The 20,418-nt window shown below is 41.1% G+C and overlaps 1 protein-coding gene across 2 annotated transcripts in view; it reads left to right on the forward strand.

Moving 5' to 3' along the window:
- The first annotated feature begins 954 nt into the window (after window positions 1-954).
- Window positions 955-20,418, forward strand: part of ptpn11b (protein tyrosine phosphatase non-receptor type 11b) — a 133,667-nt gene continuing 114,203 nt past the window's right edge. Inside the window, exon 1 of one of the 2 annotated variants that reach the window (XM_078557871.1) lies at window positions 955-1,212. In XM_078557871.1, coding sequence (XP_078413997.1) covers window positions 1,199-1,212 — 14 coding nt within the window. In that variant the 5' untranslated portion in view covers window positions 955-1,198. Of the gene's footprint in view, window positions 1,213-4,201; window positions 4,221-20,418 lie in introns of those variants that run through there. The other variant, XM_078557873.1, reaches the window with a different exon arrangement.

Consider the following 20,418-nt stretch of genomic DNA (forward strand, 5'->3'; position numbering starts at 1 on the left):
CCAGAATGACATTGGGTGGTGGTTATTGGCAAGGGAGGTGGCTGGGTATGCAACTGGCACTGGTTAGTCAGAAGACAAATATGATTAGGGAGGCCATTCAGCCCAATTAAACTATTCCATCCAGTATATTGAAGGAACGCCCAGCTGCTTGTTGTCTTTCTGACTTGCACTAAGCTTGTGGCGAAGTCGCTCTTAGTCCAGGAGTGAAAATGCTGGAAATGTGCATCATGTCGCTGGAAAGAGAAAGTTAAACTTTCAGATAGGATTCTGCCTCAGATCAGGTTCTGGTGTTGTCACTTCACAAAATAACTTGCACTTATTTCACATATAACGCACTTAAATATCTCATGGTGCAAGGAAATGTGGGAATGTCGTTACTTTATTCCAGTATTAAGGTCCATGCTCCTTGAGCTCTGGATCCTGATTCCTTTATGTGATTTGCTTATTGCTGTGAGGAAGCCGGCAATGGCAGCCGTTGGGATCGAACCCTTCACTCAATGATCACGAGCCCTGACCTGCGGGAGGGGCGGGGTGAGGATTTGACTGACAGGAGGAGGGCGGGGACTGAAGCTCGCTGCCCACCCCAGGGATGTAGCTGGTGAAGGGAGGGGGCGGGGCCGGTGCTTCACGCGAGGGCGGGGTCAGGCCAGGGGTGTGTGTCAGTTAGCGAATGGAGCATACGTTGGGGGCGGGGTGGGGTTGAGGGTGTTGGGGGCGGGGTGGGGTTGAGGGTGTTGGGGGCGGGGGGGGAACAGCTGTCAATCAATCGTGCACACGCAGGGAGCGGGGTGAGTGAGGGGGCCATGAGTAATTGTCAGTTGGTCCACCTGCAAGGTGGTGGGGGGGGGGGGTGAAGCTGTCAATCAATCTTGCTGGCGTCGGAGGCGGGGTTGGGGGCGGAGGTAACTGTTTGTGGCTCCTCAACGGTTGGGGAGGATGACTGTCAATCAGGCGGGACACTCGCTGTCGGTTGGTTTCTGCGGCAGCTGGCGCACGGTGGGCGGGTCCTGTCAATTGGCCCGCTCGCCCGCCCGCCCGCTCGCTCGCGCACGGGGAAGCTGTCAATCAAGAGCCGGTCCAGTTGCTCGCGCACTCTTTTAAGCCGGGAGCCGCCGATCTCTCGCTCACTCAGTCACTCACAAGTCAGGCAGCCGGCAAGTCCCACTTGCTTTTCACCATCCAACTCCTCTCAACAACCATGCCATCCCGGAGGTAAGACATAGCACAACTTTCTTAACCGCATGTCACACTCTGGATAGGATTCCCAACCGTATGTTTTGTTCCCCTCCCCGCCTCCCCTCTCAAAATGTTAGCTGATGATTTGGGAGCTGTGTCACAATCCATGGGACTGGAATAGGTTGCAACTCTAGCCCGGTACAATCTTGCAGGCCCTTGGGTTAATGAGATATATATATATATATATATAAATATAAATAAAAAACATAAGAGACATGATTTGGTTTGTTTCATTTACTGTGGACAAACATTGATCTGGGTGGTTTTATTTAGTCCAGGTCTCCCAGTGTGTCCGGTTGCACTTGTCTCTTGAAGTTTTTGGTATAAGATTTAATTGGAACTCATTGACGAATTTGTTTAAGAAAATGTTTGGCTTTCAACGCCTCGGTAGTGCTTTCTTATATTTTTTTTTATTGAAGGTAAATGACAGATCATTGTCATAATGGTAAAAATGCAATTTACAATCGTGTCAAACTCACAATTGAATGATGGATTTTTAAACTTGAGGCTGTACGATGGATACTGACAGAGGAATTAAAGCATTTAAATTATTTGTTTTTTCTACTGTAAGCGCAAATTCAAAAGGCACTGAGGCTTTTTTTTTTGTTCTTCAAGCAGGCATCACCCTATAAGCTTCTCCTATTAAAACCACAGAAATGATCACATTTAGGATTTTGGAAACATATTTTGGAGGACTCTTTGGTCAAACGTCTCTTTGAGAATAGCTAAGAGACCTAACTTCTTTTCAGTTGCATAGAATTGTAATATAATGTGCAGAGTTTTGAGTAAAATCCAATTACAGCACTTTTTAAATCACCTTTCACTGTTCATTGTAGGTCCTTTTTGCAAATAGAATTCTGTTGCTATCACTTTTTTTATACTGTAACATAAAGCTACCATCTCAACAGTTCTTGTATTTTATCAGATCACTGGCGCAAAGCACATATTGAATGGGGAAGACACTATACTCCAGATGGTGTTAGCCTGTTGTAAAGTTTGATGTAGGATTCGTGTTTGTGTTTATTCCTGTTTATGTTGTACCTACAAATGAGTGATTTTATAAATCACAAGTCTGTTTTGGGGAAATAAAAATATACACGAAGGTGTAACTTATACCAAGTTTTACTATTTATTTCTGTTTGCTACTTTAAAAAAATTAATATAACATGTCAAAAATAGTTACAATTCAATAACAAGTCCAGTAAATGAAACATGATAACGTTTTAAATGGTAAACTATATCTATTGCAAATGCTGGTTTGAAACTTTGGTATCCTCATTCAGAAAGCACAATCGGAATTTAAATGGTTCTTTTTATGTAATTTTTGTTTGTGCAGCAATTAACCAACAATCTTTTAAGTTGTAAGTCCCACTTATTTAGCTAACAACTTAATTGGAGATGATCTATTGGTAACATTGAATGATAAGTGATGATATACTGGGGGGTTTACCAAGGAAATATAAACTCTGGCATAAAGTTGTGTCTTATCTGCAACATCTTCACATTGTTTAGAATTAGTCCAATTCTAACATCTGGTCAGTAATAGCATTAAATAACACTATCACATTAAATAAGATAACATCGTTAGTTTTCAGCAAAGTGTTTTAACAAATTACAAATTTATATAATTATGAACCACTTTAATGTGAAATGAACTAATATGAGAGGTTGTTGTCATGCCAGGAAGTATTTCAGATAAATAAATCCCACCTGAGCCATGACTGACTGGTTACAGGTGGACCGAGAAGCCCAGATAGGTGTTACAGTTACTCATGTACTTTTCTAACAGACTGCAAAGACTACAATCATGTCTCTCCACAATACCCTCAAGCACTTTGATCAGTGCCTGATGCCAGCCTTAAGTTATAAATTTTTTTCATGTTTTTGAAATTTGGAAATAATGATGGAGAGAAAGATGAACATTTCTTTAGGAAGATTGAAATGATGATGAAGACAATAAAAAGAATCCAAAGATCTTTTATGAGGGAATAAAATCTACAGATCCAGTTAGACAACATACAATATTTCCACTCCTCTTACTGGACCATCCACTTCTACCTGGGTATCTCAGAGGAGAACAGCATTCATTGTTTAGGCAGTGAGGTAGATGCAGTGACCAAGCTATGCTGTCTGCTGTGGGCTGACTTACAATCTCAAGGAATTGGACAGATCTTCACAAAACTGTGACGTTCACAATGGCATTAAGCTTCTATGCAACATGATCTTTTGAGGTCATTGCTAGGCGCATCTACTGTAGAAGGCAGTCGGCTGTAACTGTATAAAGCAAGTCACTGACATGTTTGACAGGGAAAACACCTTGACAACTTTCCCAACGGAAAAGTGACAATAGCTGGAGAGGGCTCAGACCTTGTTACTGGCTGGTTTTCCAGGTGTCCAATGCATCGTAGATGGAACTCATGTTGCCACACACCAAACAGAGTGCATGTACAAACACAAAGGAATACCATTCCATAAATGTTTAACTGGTTTCTGACCACAGAAATATAATGCTGCACATTATTGATTATTATCTAGGGAGCATCTATGGTGATCTTATTGTGTAGCAATCCATGTATTTGAGAATCCTGACAAAGAACAAGAGAGGGAATAATGTCTTCACACAGCAAAGGAGTTTTGAATGGTGAAGCCCATGCCATTTTTTGCAATGCTGATAAATAATTGGACCTCAGGATCAACTTCTGCTTGCCACCAGGCGACTTTCTGCTCCTCTGAGATCTTCAAATCTACTGGATAAACTTTACCAGCACCTCTGCCAACGATCTTTTTAATTCATTCACAGGATGTGGGCTTTGCTGGCTGGGCCAGCATTTATTGCCCATCCCTAGTTGCCCTTGAGAAGGTGCCTTCTTGAACCGCTGCAGTCCATGTGGTGTAGGTACATCCACAGTGCTGTTAGGAAGGGAGTTCCAGGATTTTGACCTAGTGACAGTGAAGGAATGGTGATATATTTCCAAGTCAGGATGGTGAGTTACTTGGAGAGGAACCTCCAGGTAGTGGTGTTCCCATTCCCATCTACCCCTCCAACAGCTCCTGTATCCTCTCCCTCTTCATTACTGACTCCAAGCCTGAACAATGTTATGTAAATGCAAGTTTTTTCACTGATTCATGCCTTTTGCAAGGAGATTCTATAGAGTTGATTTTTAACCCTGCCCACATGGCAGAAACTGGGCGGGCAGCAGGGTTAAAATTGCTCATGTGCCTTACCTACTTCTATTCGCCACTGTTTTTGTAGGCTACAAAAATTTAGTCTTTTCTTCTGATCAGGTGAGAAGGACACCCACCAGAAACCAGCAGTGTCCTTTACATATGCAGATCAGGCTCTGATGATGCTACCAAGTCGTGACTGCCATTTTAACTAGAGGAATATGTGAGGATGTTATGGCTCTCCAGCAAGGCAAACCTGGCCTGTTTAGATGGTGTATTTCTCTGTTCCTCTCTGCCCCTTCACTGTTCACAATTTTGATATCTTTACTGAAAGAAAGCCTTGTTTGAACTCTTTTCATTCTTAGCTGGTATCCAATTACAAGGACAAAAGGCACAAATGCAGTAGTTAAAGATACGCTTCTTAATAATGCTTTTCATATATAGTTGGGTAAATACAGGGGACTAACAAGGTGCAAATTTATTGAAGAATCTGTTGCACTACCCAAAATAGCTGGTGTTATAAGCCTTTGTAATTGACTCTAGGGTACTGCTAAACATTAAGATAAAAGCAAAATACTGCAGATGCTGGAAATCTGAAATAAAAACAGAAAATGCTGGAAAAACTCAGCAGGTCTGGCAGCATCTATGGAGAGAGAACAAAGTTAACGTTTCGAGTCTGTATGACTCTGCAGAGCTGAAACGTTAACTCTGTTTCTCTCTCTAAACATGCTGCCAGACCTGCTGAGTTTTTCCAACATTTTGTGTTTTTATTACTGCTAGACACTACCTGGTATAGGAGGCTTCCCCTGATAAGTATGAATGCAATAGGTGGTGGGTACTGTAGTTGAATCTGGAAATGAAAAAAGACATGGAAGAAACTTTCAGTATCAGATGGCCTAAGGCAAGTATGGTATTGGGTGATATTAAGTGTTGGAGTTAGGCCATATTTATGATGGAGAGGATATGGGGTTGGAAGCACATCTTGGGTCATATAGGAGTTTGCAGACAGTTTATTTCACCCTGAAATAGTGGCTGGGGCTTAAGGGCAATGGAATCGATGGTAAGAGTATGACATTTGTAGCAAGGGAGAAAGATGGCTGTGGGATTCCCAGTGTTTAACTGGAGAAAACTATGGCCCTTTCAGAACCAGATGTCAGTCAAGCAGTCTGATGACACTGGAGCAGTGGATGGGTTGAGAGATGTGGTAGAGTGGTGAAGCTTGATTTTGTCCACGTACATGTGGAATTGACCCTACGGCCAGAATTTTACCATTTGTGCAGAGATCCCAACGTCGGGAAGAAATGCATATCACCTGGTATGACTTCCCCCTGAGTTTTATGGGCAGCAGCTAATTAAGTGGCTGTTGCTAGCCTATTAAGGATGGTGGGCTGTCCCTATGAACTGCCAGCCCAATTAGAAGACCAGCAGCTTAGAAACGCCACCAGGAGCAGTGGTCGCTGCTGAGGCAGGCTGCAGACCAAGGGCCCACAGCAGGTAGGTGAAGACAAGATTTAAAATTAGAATTGAGTACTGGTATGCAGTTAATACTTTTAAAAATTTGTTTGTGGGATGTGGGCACCATCGGTAGGCCAGCATTTATTGCCAGTCCTTAACTGCTCTTGAAAAGGTGGTTGTGTGCTGCTGCCTTGAACTGCTGCAGCCCATATGTTTTAGGAAGACTCACAGCACTGTTAGGATGTGAGCTTCAGGATTCTGACCCAGTGACAGTGAAGGAACGCACTATAGTTCCAAGTCAAGATGGTGAATGACTTGGAGGGGAACTTGGAGGTGAACTTGGAGGTGCTGGTATTCCCATGCATCTGCCACCCTTGTTCTCCTAGGTGGTAGGGGTCACAGGTTTCAAAGATGCTGTCGAAAGAGCCTTGGCAGTGCATCATGTAGCTGGTACACACTGTGCATCGCTGGTGGAGGGAGTGAATGTTTATTGCGGTGGATGGGGTGCCAATCAAGCAGGCTGCTTTGTCCTGGATGGTGTGGAGCTTCTTGTGTTGTTGAAGCTGCAGTCACTCAGGCAGGTGGAGAGTGTTCCATCAGGCTCCTGACTTGTCTTGTAGATGGTGGGCAGGCTTTGGGGAGTCAAAAGGTGAGTTACCCACACAGGCAAGTACTGCACATATTAATTTGGATTCTGCATGGTATGAGGAAAAAAAACATAATGAAAGATAGTTTTAAAAATTGGGTAGTTTTGTTAGGAGATTATGGGGTGATGTATTATAGGAATTTAATATTTTTTCCACTGAGGGATCTAAAACGAGGCACATAGCACAGCACATAGAATCAGGGCTACTGTTCATCGAGGGAAAATACCAACATGGAATAGTTGAGCCAAATGGCCTGTTTCCATTTTATAACTTCTGCGTAATTCAGTTGACCTATAGCCAAATATCCAGGCCATACCCTTTAGTTATTCCCCTGTTTGCTTTATCAAAATCCCTCATCATTCAGAACATCTCTGTCAGATCTTCTGTTAATCCTCCTTGTTCCAGTGAATTTACTGGCAACAACAACCTTGGAACAGATGTTTACGTATTCCAAGACTGAAATTTTTTTCAGGCTAGCATTAAGTTTTATGCAAGACCCAAAATTGGCTATTTTAACTGAATTCTGAAGATCTTTAGGGATTTTAGGTTTGAGGGAGCTCAGGATAATTTTTTTCATTTCTTTAACATGTTCAGTGACAAACAGAATTTCGAGCTGTTGTGCACAAAAACAAGTCCAGAGAAATGGAACCCCTAATTTTAACTACTGAAGGGATGCTCAGCAGTGTTATTTTAGAAATATTCTTAAGGATTGTCATCGTTTTGTGCCTCTGTGTCAACAAATGTTTAGTAATGTAAAGAGTTGGCTTTCAACAGTGAGGGGAAATCAAAGCATATGAAACTAACTCTAAGCCAATTTCCTGTACATTGTAGTGACTTTGGCAGGGCTTAGGGAATTAAAAACAGTGATTTTTTTGCTAGTTCCTTTCTTAAATCATTTGGATATTTACATGCCCAGTTGCTTTTGTCTCTTCAGTTTGTCTTGCACCATTATTTGATACTTTTTTACTTATCTGCTTCTTCAAGACTAATATTAAACCAAGTAGCGAGCTAGTTCAAAATTCAGCCTCATTCATATAGAATGTGCAAGTATTTAGGACTTCCAGAAGATGTTGGATAGACTACAAGAGACTACAGTACCTTAAATCTGGCACCCTTGGTACTCAGCCTGTGCCGGATTTTGGAACTTGCCGATTTTTGGAAAAAGAATCGGAATGCCTTCATTCAAATTGGACGCCTTATTTCAGTGAATGAGGGATGCAGGAAAACCAACTGATATGATTACAAATCATGTTAGGTTAATGGCCAAGTCGCTGCTGATATTAATTCACTTCTCATGCATTAGATGTAATAATTCTTTCATGCCTCCCCACTTCCCTACATGAGTGCACGGTGTTTAAAATGAGAAAGGATCAATCAAACTGAAATTATGTTAAAAATACCCTGTAGTTGTAATTGAAAACTGATTGTTTTTTTATTCTTGCAAGATTATGTAGTACTCTTTAATAATGCTCTCTGAATTGAGTTGGCACAACTGCAAAAAGGCGACCAATGCCCAGGAAACTTGAAGGCTTTTAGGAGTCAAATGCAAAGTTTGAATTTTGTGGGCTTCTATTTGGTGGCCTTAATAGCATCAAAACTCAATACAGGTATCCTGTATTGTAGCAAGAATAGGCATAAAATATTCTACCTTATTGCATTCTGCAAGAGTCTTTTGATCTTCCTGGTGGAGTTCATCCATCTCTGCATATCTGCATTAGGTTGGGTGGGGTCAAGGTCCACAGGAAATGTCACTCACACAAAGCCGATCAGTACTCAGCAACTCCCTGACCTTCTCCAAGCTGGGTCGGGTGGGGGCGAGGTTTGCTGGAGTGCAGGAAAAAAAAGTGTCCAGTTTTCGGACACCACTGGCTTTTGAGTAGCCAGATTTGAGGTACTCTATCTGTATTAGCAAAAATGAAAGTGCATGGAATTGGAGGTGGGTAGGGAATTGGTTCAGAAATAGGAGACAGTGAGCATTTGTAATGGGCATATATTACACTTGGCAAGTTGTAACCAGTGGTAAGCTAGGAACTGTGGAGGACTAGAGAGATTTAGGGGTCCACGTTCAAAATGCGAGTGAATTATGCTAATGTTATATAAAGTTCTGGTTAGACCACAGATATCCCCATCCTCAATGATGGAGGAGCCCAGCACAGCAGTGTAAAAGATAAGGCTGAAGTATTTGCAACAATCTTCAGTCAGAAGTGCCAAATGGATGGTCCATCTCGGCCTTCTCCGAAGGTCCCCAGCATCACAGATGCCAGTCTTCGGCCAATTCGATTCACTCCACGTGATATCAAGAAATGACTGAAGGCACTGGATACTGCAAAAGCTATGGGCCCTGACAATATTCCAGCAATAGTACTGAAGACTTGTGCTCCAGAACTTGCTGCGCCCTTAGCCAAGCTGTTCCAGTACAGCTACAACACTGGCATCTATCCGGCTATGTGGAAAATTGCCCAGGTATGTACTGTATGTAAAAAGCAAGCCAAATCCAACCTGGCCAATTACTGCCCCGTCAGTCTATTCTCCATCATCAGTAAAGTAATGGAAGGGGCCGTCAACAGTGCTATCAAGCGGCACTTACTTAGCAATCACCTGCTCACTGATGCCCAGAGACACTCAGCTCCTGACCTCATTGCAGCCTTGGTTCAAACATGGACAGAATAGCTGAATTCCTGAGGTGAGGTGAGAGTGACTGCCCATGACATCAAGGCAGCATTTGACTGAGTGTGGCATCAAGGAGCCCTAACAAGACTGGAGTCAATAGGAATCAGGGGAAGACTCTCCACTGGTTGGAGTCACACCTGGCACAAAGGAAGATGATTGTGGTTGTTGGAGGTCAGTCATCTCAGTTCCAGGACATCACTGCAGGAGTTCCTCAGGGTAGTTTCCTAGGCCCAACCATCTTCAGCTGCTTCATCAATTACCTTCTTTCCATCATAAGGTCAGAAGTGGGGATGTTCACTGATGATTGCACAATGTCCAGAACTATTTGCGACTCCTCAGATACTGAAGCAGTCCATGCCCAAATGCAGCAAGACCTGGACAATATCCAGGCTGGGGCTGACAAGTGGCAAGTAACATTTATGCCACACATGCGTCAGGCAATGACCATCTCCAATAAGAGAGAATCCAACCATCGCCCCTTGATGTTCAGTGGAATTACTGACACTGATTCCTCCACTATCAACATCCTGGAGGTTACCATTAACCAGAAACTGAACTGGGCTAGCCATATAAATACTGTGGCTACAAAAGCAGATCAGTACAAGAGTAGGAATTGTGTGACGAGTAACTCTTCTCCTGACTCCCCAAAGCCTGTCCACCATCTACATGGCACAAGTCAGGAGTGTGAAGGAATACTCCCTACTTGCCTGGATGAGTGCAGCTCCCACAACACTCAAGAAACTTGACACCTTCCAGGACAAAGCAGCCCACTTGATAGGCACCACATCCACAAACATTCACTCCCTTCACCACCACACAGTAGCAGCAGTGTGTAGCATCTACAAGATGCACTGCAGAAATTCACCAAGGCTTCTTGGACAGCACCTTCCAAACCCACAACCACCTAGAAGGACAAGGGCAGCAGGGAACACCACCACCTGGAGGTTCCCCTCCAAGTAACTCACCATCCTGACTTGGAAATATATCAGCATTCCTTCACTGCTGGGTCAAAATCCTGGAACACCCTCTGTAACAGCACTGTGGGTGTACCTACACCACATGGGCTGCAGTGATTCAAGAAGGCAGCTCATCACCCCTTCTCAAGGGCAACTAGGGATGGGCAATAAATGCTGGCCCAGCCAGCGAAGCTCACATCCCGTGAATGAATTTTTAAAAAAAAATAATCTGGAATGCTGTGTTTGGTTCTGGGGACCTTAGGAAGGATATATTAGCTTTGGTGGGGCTGCATCACATTAATTTCAAGGATATCGACAAGTTAACTTATGGGAGCAGGTTGAATTGACTAGGCTTAAATTCTCTTGAGCATAGAAGATTAAGGGGTGATATAATTGATGTGTTTGAGATGATTAAAGGATTTGATAGGGTAGATAGAGTGAAACTATTTCTCTAGTTGGAGAGTCCAGAACAAGGGGGCATAACCTTAAAATTACAGCTAGACCACCTCAAGGCCTATGTCAGCAGGTACCTCTTTACATAAGGAGTAGTGGAAATCCGAAATTCTCAACCCAAAAAGCTGGTAAGACTATTTAGATTGAAAATTTCAAAACTCAAATTTTTAGATTTGTTAACTAATAATGTGCCAGGATATGGAACCAAGGGAGGTAAATGGAATTGTGATACAAATCAGCTAAGATCTAATTGAATACCGAAAGAGACTTGAAAACTGAGTGACCATCACATTTTGAAAACACAGCACTTGCAGAAGCAGTCTAATGATGCATTCAGTTTTTGTTTGGCATGTCCTTGTTTGAACTGGGAGTGATTCAGATCAAAGTGTTGTGACACCTTATTTGGACTAGTATCTCTCTCGACAACCCCCCACCCCCACACTATCCCATAGGCCTTACAGGTTTATCAGCACTTTTTGAGAAAATAAATGATTAATGTTTTTCTTCTGCGTGGAAATTTCTGTAAAAGCGGTTCAGACAATCTATAGACAACATGCAGTTGACACCACTGAGGTATCCCTAAAAATGGAGAAATAATGGTATTCTCCAGGTTTCACATTACAAATGGGATTTCTGCAAATTATAGCAGAGCTGGCTCAGAACAGAGGTGGCTTCAACTGTGAGAAAACTATAATTATTTCTTGCTGTATAATGGAGTGAATGCTTCCTTAGGTAATATGAACTCTATGAACTAACTGGTTAAAGTTCTCTCCTAATATAATTTTAGGCTTGACTCTGCAAACAAATTTTTTTTTCCCTTAAGCATATTGTCATGAAAAAATTGTTCAATTTCATCTTTTTGTTTGCGCTGTATGCGGAAGGGTACTAAATTCCTGCTGCTTAAATATAAAGGTTTCCCTGTTAGCGTATTAGAGAACTTTTTTTCTGTCTTAATCCTAGTTTATGACATCGGTGTTCTTTCCAATTGCCTTGGTGTTACTATAGCTGAGGGGGGAGGGAGGAAACTCCATTAATGTCGATTTGCAATGTCCCCCAAGTGCTGCCTGAGAGCAGCTTTAAGATGGAATCAATGTCAAATTCAATCATTGCCGCAACGAAAAACATCTCAGAAATAATCTGAGTTATTTTACACTAAATTGTAATAGTGACCACACACAATTGTCATGACATCTAGTAAAATTCATTTCCATTTAAGTCTTTCTGTTTGATATACAGCCTAATAATAATGGTAAACAAATTATATTGAGCAAATTTGTTCATGCTTGTTTATAACCATAGTTCTTACTATTTCAGTTTATTAATGCAGTTCAATATTCAGTCTTGCTCTTAAAAGAACCTGTAAAACACTGAGGATGAGATAATGGCCCCTATGTTGATGGGGATGCTGGAAGTTGATGGTGGGGGAGATGGTGAACTTCTGGGTGGGCAGAAGGACAGGTTTCCAGGACAACCTGTAGAAATTAACTACAGAATGTATTTTAATTTTTTTTTACACTAGGTTTCTAGCCTGACAGCCAGCTTGATTGACAGGCTGCCTGCCTGTTGAATGGGGAAACCTGTGGCACAAGGCTGCATCTGAGGCGCAGAGGGCATGGAGGGAGAGATCACAGGGAAGGGAATATTGTGGTCTGGAGGAAATATTGTTCAGGGGCCAGATTAGGGGGAGAGATTGTATTTGCAGGGATAGATTGTGGTCAAGTGGGGGTGTCTTGTGGTTGGAGGGTAGGTGAGAGCATGAGAAGGGGGAGCATGTGGTCTTGGGGGAGAGGGCAAGGTGATGGGGAGAGGAGAAATGTGGGGGAGATTGCAGGGGAAGGAGATCACAAGGTGGGGTGCCTGTGATCGTGTGGAGGGGAACAACAGGTAAGCTTATGGGGTCTGGAGTAAATGCACAATTTATGGATCCATTTCCTGCCAGGTTTCTCAGGGCCTGAGAAACTCAGCCAAACTGGGTAAAAAAAAATATATAAAGCATATACAAATGGAGGAACACAACCTCCCTGAGAGCTTTTAGCAACGGACCCACCTCCTGAGAGCAGATTGATCACCCCCCCACCCTCCAACTGTCCACACAGACACACTGAGCAAGTTAGGGTCAGGTTTGAATTTTTTTCAAATTTTAACTTCTCATCTGACAAACTCTTTGGAGTAACTTTAACCTGCGTGTCTTTTGTGTTATGATCCCCATAGAGACCAACAACTTTTTAAAAAAAAATTCGAACTTCCAGTTAGCTGAAAGGATGACACAACAAAATTTAACTTTTTAAGACTTTACTGTAACAAACAGACTAAAAGCACTATTAACTATACTCCATTGTTGTGGGCAACTTAAACTTTAAACTACAAAACAGAACTTTCAACTTTTACTTTTTACCAGAACTGGAAAACTCATTTCACAGGTATACTTTACATTGTCCCTTAAGTAATCACTCGATTTTCCTGGAACAAGTCCAAAATGATTCTCGGCTCCTGAGGGTCTACCTGGCCAGCGAAGCCCACATCCCGTGAATGAATTTTTTTAAAAAAACCTTTAATTCTTTTCCTTTCACAACCTGGTCATTTTTAACCCCAGAACTCTCTTTCATGGTCAGGGTTTTTCTTGGCGATTCTCCCTCTAGTGCAAGCCTTGTTTCAAATCCTCACAAACTTGGTCTTTTCAATCTGAGCACGAGCTTCCACCTGTACCTGGATCTGCACCTTAAGTGCTGTAAGCTGCAGGGCCATGGGCCGGGTGCAGGAAGGTGGGATTAGAAAGGGCACCTGGGTGTCCTCGGGCTGGCATGGACAAGATGGACCGAATAGCCTCCTTCTATGCTGTAACTTTTCTATGGTTCTATGGAATTCCTCCATGGTGAACTATGTAGTCTCTTGATGGCTAGCTGCTTCATCTCTTCTGTATCCTGGCAGACTACCTGTGTCTGAGAGTTTCAGGGATATCGTAGAAACTCTTTCCCTCTCAAAGATCATCTCCATGTTAATGTGAATCATATGGCCCTTGTATTCGGGTAGAAATGCTGATTAGCTATTCTTGAGACCTCAACTCTTTTTTATCTTGTAAGGGACAGTTTAAAACATAACTGTATACAACCTGACATTCTCAATCCCGTGGATTTTGGAGACTAGCAATCCAACCACTGTAAACCCAGCTGCTGCCGCCGTTGCTTCCAAGTGTGAACCCCACTTGACCTCATATGCAGCAAAATAACCCTGGCCTATCTTTTAATCTCTAACAGCCCTGTCACCCAGGCCTGTTAGGCAGACTTCAGAACGGGCCACACGACCCTTTTCCTTTTTCCTCTTAAAATTAAACAGTTCCAAAGCGTAACAATCTTAAACCTCATATTTGTAATATTTGACAATGAGTTCACGTGGTGCTCTTTTGTGATGCCAACAAGGGGAGGTGTCATTCATATCAAGCGGTGCACTTGCCAGAGCCTTTAATATAATTGTCTGTGCACATAAGAAGATTAAGAATGAACCAAATCCTGTCCTTGTCTGAAGAACAATGCAGATTCTATCTCTGGGCATATTTACAATTTAGAACACTGCTATTGTCGATAAATACAACAGTATACCATCTTTAAATGATTATAGTTTAGGGCTGGACAGAAGGAGCATGATTATAGAAGCATACAAGATATTAAATAGCACAAATTAAGTAAGTCTGGAGCACAAGAAAATTGAAACACGTTAAAATTGATGTAAGGACTTTTTAAGACAGATATTGATATTGGCAATAACTTCTTCACACACAGAATAATCAACTACTTGAAGTTGTCTTGGACAGGATTATGGAAGCAAAAATGTTAAATTTATCCAAGATACAGATAGATGTGTGATGGGAATTATCAGCTTTTTTTTCTAGATGGTTGAGCTAAATATGCAAAATAGTCTCTTATCTGTATCAATTTTGTGGATTTGAAATTAGAGCCCTAGCTCCTTTTTGTTATTTCCAGCAAGTCTTAACTCCATCTTTCTAAGCATCTAATGCAGAAGTACTTTTACAGCAGATAAACACATTGTCTGATGTGAATAAAATGAACATATAAACATACGGATTAGGAGTAGGAGTAGGCTATTCGGCCCTTTGTGCTTGCTCCTCCATTTGATCAGATCATGGCTGATCTGATTGTGACCTCTACTTTCCTATCCACCCCCTGATACCCTTAGGTTCTTGACTGACAAGGGAGTCAATCTAACTCAGCCTTGAATATTTTCAACGAGCCAGCCTCCACTGCTCTCTGGGGAAGAGAATTCCACAGTCTAATGACCTCAGAGAGGAAATTTCTCCTCATCTCTGTCTTAAATGGGACACCCCTTATTTTTAAACTGTGTTCCTTAATTCTAGTCTTTCCACAAGGGGAAACATCCTTTCAGCATCCACCTGTCAAGTCCCCTCGGGATATTACATTCATTGCTGAATATTATTAGTTTTTGAATTGCCAGTGGCCCAGACATTGCAGTGATAATGATGGTGAAATTTGAAATTCAGGAGTCCACCAGTGCGCAGAATAATGTGAAAATCTAAAAGTTGTCAGTAATTCTATGCTTCTCTAGAGGGGGCATTGTGGAGGTCCTTCCAGAGCTCAATCAATGGGAAATCTCTGAACAGAGAACTATCGCTCTTAGGTTATTAAACTCTCTGTAAAATCCCTTGGAAAAAGTTGCACATGTTGAATGATGTGTAACTGGGCTTTTAACAGCATACTGCTAAACACTTCACTGCCCTGAAAAGCTAATTTTATATTTGTGAGATGTCAAATTTCTCCATTATGATAAATTTGACATTTCATATATTTTTAAATGTTTGTTTATCTTTGAATTGAGATATAAACTAAAATAATCATTTATTTTGATATCTGAAATTTTAAATTAAAGTTAAAAGGATTCAGTGGTTTTAACTTCCTGGTTTGAATACTTCAGTGTTTACACTGCTTGCTGACATTATTGCTGCTGCATACCTGCATCTCTCCTCGACTTGGTGACAAATTTGATGTACAATCAGGAAAGGGGAATTCTGCAATGCAGAGACCACTAGAGCTTAGTGGGCAACTTTCTTTGAGGTCAAAGTCAAGACTGACTGCGTAATCTAAACCAATATTTTAATTGTCCCCAACACATTCCAATGCATTAGAAGCTTTAGTTGATCATTTCAGATTCATTTCTTATTTGCTTGCGTATTCTGACAATAGTAAGGTGGCAATGTATTGCACTACCTCTAATTTAAGCTGGTGTGAAATACCCTCATTGATTTACTACACATGATGGTTCCTTACATTATACTGCTTTTATCCTAATACAAATCCAGACCACTTGATATCATTGCAAATGTGGCAGCATAACTGCAACCCAAGATACATCACTTCTAAACCTGTAATAAATTTGTTCCCAGAAAACTGATTCTATCCATAAGCCATTTAAAAGGAAGTTTATTAATCATTCACAGTAATTTGAGAAATATCCTGTTTTGATACAATAATGCTTATTGTTTCTTCGTGGATCCTAAAGTTGAGCTAAAATATTAGTTATGCTATAAAATGCTTTTCTTTACATTTTTCACATTTTAGAATTCAATTTCTGCTTTAGGATCAAGAAACCCCATTCCACCTTGAATCAAACAGTCACATTTATTGAAATAACCTTGTGTCGCATAATGCCAGTTGTTGATTTCAATTTTACCAGTCTTAGGCTGTTGCTTCAAGTTCATTGGCTCCCCTTCTCCCTTTTTAAGGAAAGCAATCTTTTCCTTACTTATTACTTTTTTCTCCTGACCTATCCACATCTGTTCTTGCACACCATTACATAGCTTTTGTGATGTCAATGAGAAAATAATGAAGCCAGGTGGGAATCAGGGAAAACTCTTCAGTGGTTGAAGTCATACCTAGCACAAAGGAAGATGGCTGTGGTTGTTTGAGGTCAATTATCTCAGTCTCAGAACATTGCTGCAGGAGTTCCTCAGAGTAGTGTCCTAGGCCCAACCATCTTCGGCTGCTTCATCAATGACCTTCCCTCCATCATAAATTCAGAAGGGGGATATTTGTGGATGATTGCACAATGTTCAGCACCATTTGCAAATCTTCAGTTACTGAAGCAGTCCATGTCCATATGCAGGAAGACCTGGACAATATTCAGGCTTGGGCTGATGTGTGGCACAAAATATTTCTTGCCACTTAAGTGTCAGGCAAAGATCATCTTCATCTCCAACAATAGAGAATCTAACCATCTTCCCTTGACATTCAATGACATTACCATCGCTGAATCCCCCTCTATCAACGTATTGGGAACTACCATTGACCAGAAACTGAACTGGACCAGCCATATAATTACTGTGTCAGCAAGAGCAGGTCAAAGGCTGGGAATTCTGTAAAAAGCCTAAAGCCTGTCCACCATCTACAAGGTCACAAGTCAGAGTGTGATGGAACAATCTCCACTTGCATGGATGAGTGCAGCTCCAACAACACTCAAAGCTTGACACCATCCAGGACAAAGCAACCCGCTTGATTGGCACCTTAAACATTCACTCCCTCCACCACCAATACCCAGTGGCAGCAGTGTGTACCATCTACAAGATGTACGGCAGGAACTCACCAAGGCTCCTTTGACAGCACCTTCCAAACCTGCCAACTCAAAGGACAAGGGCAGCAGATGCCTGGGAACATCGCTATCTGCAAGTTCCTCTCCAAGCTACACACTATCCTGACTTGGAACTATATTACCATTCCTTGACTGTCACTGGGTTAAAATCCTGGAACTCCCTTCCTGACAGCATTGTGGGTGTACCTGCATCACATGGATTGCAGTGGTTCAAGAAGGTGGTGGTTCACCACCACCTTCTCAAGGGCAATTGGGGATGGGCAATAAATGCTGGCCTGGCCAACAATGCCCACACCCTGTGAAAGAAAAAATATAACCCAAATATGAGCAGGTGTGGAACTCTGATTTTCTTTTCCTCTGCTTGTTTCTCTGCCTCCATCCTCACCAGCCCATAATTCTTTGTGCATTTATCCACTGAGCTATTGAATAAGTATTACAATATTATTTTTAGTTTATTTTATGGAGTACTATGACTTTGCCAGTTTTCATGCTTCTTATTTATCAAGATTAACTTAAAAAGATGTAGGAGCAGAAAGGTAGGTTGGTATTGCTGGAATTGAGAGCCACCACCTTTCATTTTACTGTTTTGCTGATTGCCATGGTCTTGCAGAATAGATCTGGTGCTTATGCATGTGGAAATAGAGGCAGGAAACTCTAAGTTCCAAAAAAAAAATCACCATCCTTTACACAGAGAATAAAAGTACCAAATGTTAACTGATAATAGGCTAACTTTAAGAAGAGTATTTTCTTCAAGAATGTCTCTGACTATCCAGACTTGGCTGCTCTATGATGAAGAATTTTAAAATGTAATTACATTTTGTTCATTATTCAGTGATTTTGTTCAGAATAATTAATATAATATTATTTGTAAGATAAGTTCATTGGTAGTATTGTGCACTTGGATGCAGTAATGGCACAGCCTACCTACTGCTGTACAATAGTCCTTAGCAATTTGAAACTCCTTTCTCTAGTATTCATGAGTACCATTTGCACTTTCAAGTCTAATTATCAAAGATAACTGCATTTGTAGGGTCGACATAAGTATTACTGATTTTCTCTTAACGCCTTTTAAGTTTGTTCCTATGCTATACTTGGGAATCTACATGCTGTAATTGAAATTTTTTGGAATAAGTGCTTGAGTTGAGAGGTTTACACAAACACAGGCAAAATGTGTTTATGATGATTGTTCTCAGATAGCGGAATTGAATTTGATAAAAATGTCTAACATGCCCACCTGGTATTGACATCACCTGGCAATAGCAGCTGGAAAAAAGATGGGTTAACTGAACATTTCAACTAGAGGCACTTTGTCGGTGTTAAATAGGGAAAGAAGGCATTTTTATTTCTATGGAAAACAAAAGAGGGAAGAGAGAAAACAATGGCAAAGATACCATGTTAAGAATGTTAAATACTAGTACAAAGAAACCTGTGAATTGTTTTTTTTAAAAAGGATGAGTGAAACATGTTGATTCATGCACAAATCATTTCTGAGAAGTATTAGGAAAGATAGGGAAGTAATGTAGTTTCAAAAGGAAAAAAGAACAAATTGGAACATGAATAGGGGAAATTGGCAGGACAGATGCAGAGATTGTAAGAAAGTGATTGTGCCCTCCTGATTACTTTTGCTGTACCTTTCTGGGTTTCAGTCATCTAGTTTCAACTGGTTTGAGAAATATTCCAGATACTTATTTGTGCATTTTCCTAGTATCCTAAAAGAAGCTTGGGTATCATTGAATTGAGAACAGTAGGTTTTTAAAACCTGATTTCTTTTTAAAGTACCTTTTCTAATTTTTAGATTACTTTCTTGCCTTGTCTTGCAAATAATTTTTGGTTCCAGATCTAAAATAATTATTGTAATTATTGTTACAATTATTTATGCTATAGTAAGTTACAAGTGTACCAAGTGGAGGTATTTATGGAAGAGCATCAGTATTACAAAAATAAAATATATTTTCAAACTCCCAGGGGGAGAAAAAATTGTTTGTGTAGTACTTTTAGTGGCGCTACACAGACATAGGCTGATTCCTTGGGGGGACAATTTCATGGGGCACTATCTTTGCAGCCTGCATGGCATTCCTAATCAATGTCATTGAAGAGACCAAACAGGTAGTGGCCCCTGGTGCTACATTACTGAATTTCTTCCCCATGTATTTTGGATTCATGACAATCATTGCATTTTTTACGTTGAAAATTTTTCACTTGAGTTATTGAGTTTCCCTGGGAGTAAATTTTAGCCGTAATAATTGTGTGTGGAGGATATGATGATTTTTACCTCACAAATATCAAACGTTACAACATTGACTAGCAAGATATTGGACAATTTTTATTTAAATTGGTAATTTCTCAAGGAGTCTAGTCATATTCATCAAAGTATATTCTGAATTATTGCATTGTGGTGGAAAATTCAGATGGGTAATGCCCTTTTTTGAGTGCTATAAGTAGCCTTAGAGATACAAAATGGGGTCTGTGCATGTGCACTTGTGGGGTGAGTCGTCTGGACGTCATATTGGTGAGGGTTTTAAGCGCACATTGAGCATACCCTGAATGTATGCAGAGTAGGCAGATCATGACGTCAACCAATGCTGTCATTTTGGAGCTCAGCACTCCAGCTAACATGGTTTCTTAATCATGTATAGCCAAACATACATTCGGCAAGGGGTGTCTTGTGGGGAAAGGTTGGACAGGTTAGGCTTGTATCTGCCGGAGTTTAGAAGAGTAAAAGGCAACTTGATTGAAACATGTAAGATCCTGAGAGGCCTTGACAGGGTGGATGTGAAAAGAATGTTCCTTCTTGTGGGAGAATCTAGAACTAGGGATCACAGTTTAAAAATAAGGGGTTGCCCATTTAAGACAGATGAGGAGAAATTTTTTCTGAGTATTGACAGTCTTTGGAACTCTCTTCCTTAAAAAGGCAGTGGATGCAGAGTCTTTGAATATTTTTAAAGCAGAGATAGATTCTTGATAAGCAAGGGGGTGAAAGGGTATCGGGTAGATGGGAATGTGGAGTTGAGGTTACAATCAGATCAACCATGATCTTATTGAATGGTGAGCATGCTCGAGGGCCTGAGTGGCCTACTCCTGCTCCTAATTCATATGTATGTTTGTAAGGACTCCCCACCAGTTCTATCTGAAGGGACCATCAACTACTTTTTATATTAGCTGCTAATTGATTTCTACTGGTTATTGCTGTGATTGTTCAAGTATTTCTGCTTTTTACTATT

Source organism: Cetorhinus maximus, chromosome 15 (genome assembly GCF_964194155.1).
Source record: "Cetorhinus maximus chromosome 15, sCetMax3.hap1.1, whole genome shotgun sequence".
Lineage (NCBI taxonomy): Eukaryota > Metazoa > Chordata > Chondrichthyes > Lamniformes > Cetorhinidae > Cetorhinus > Cetorhinus maximus.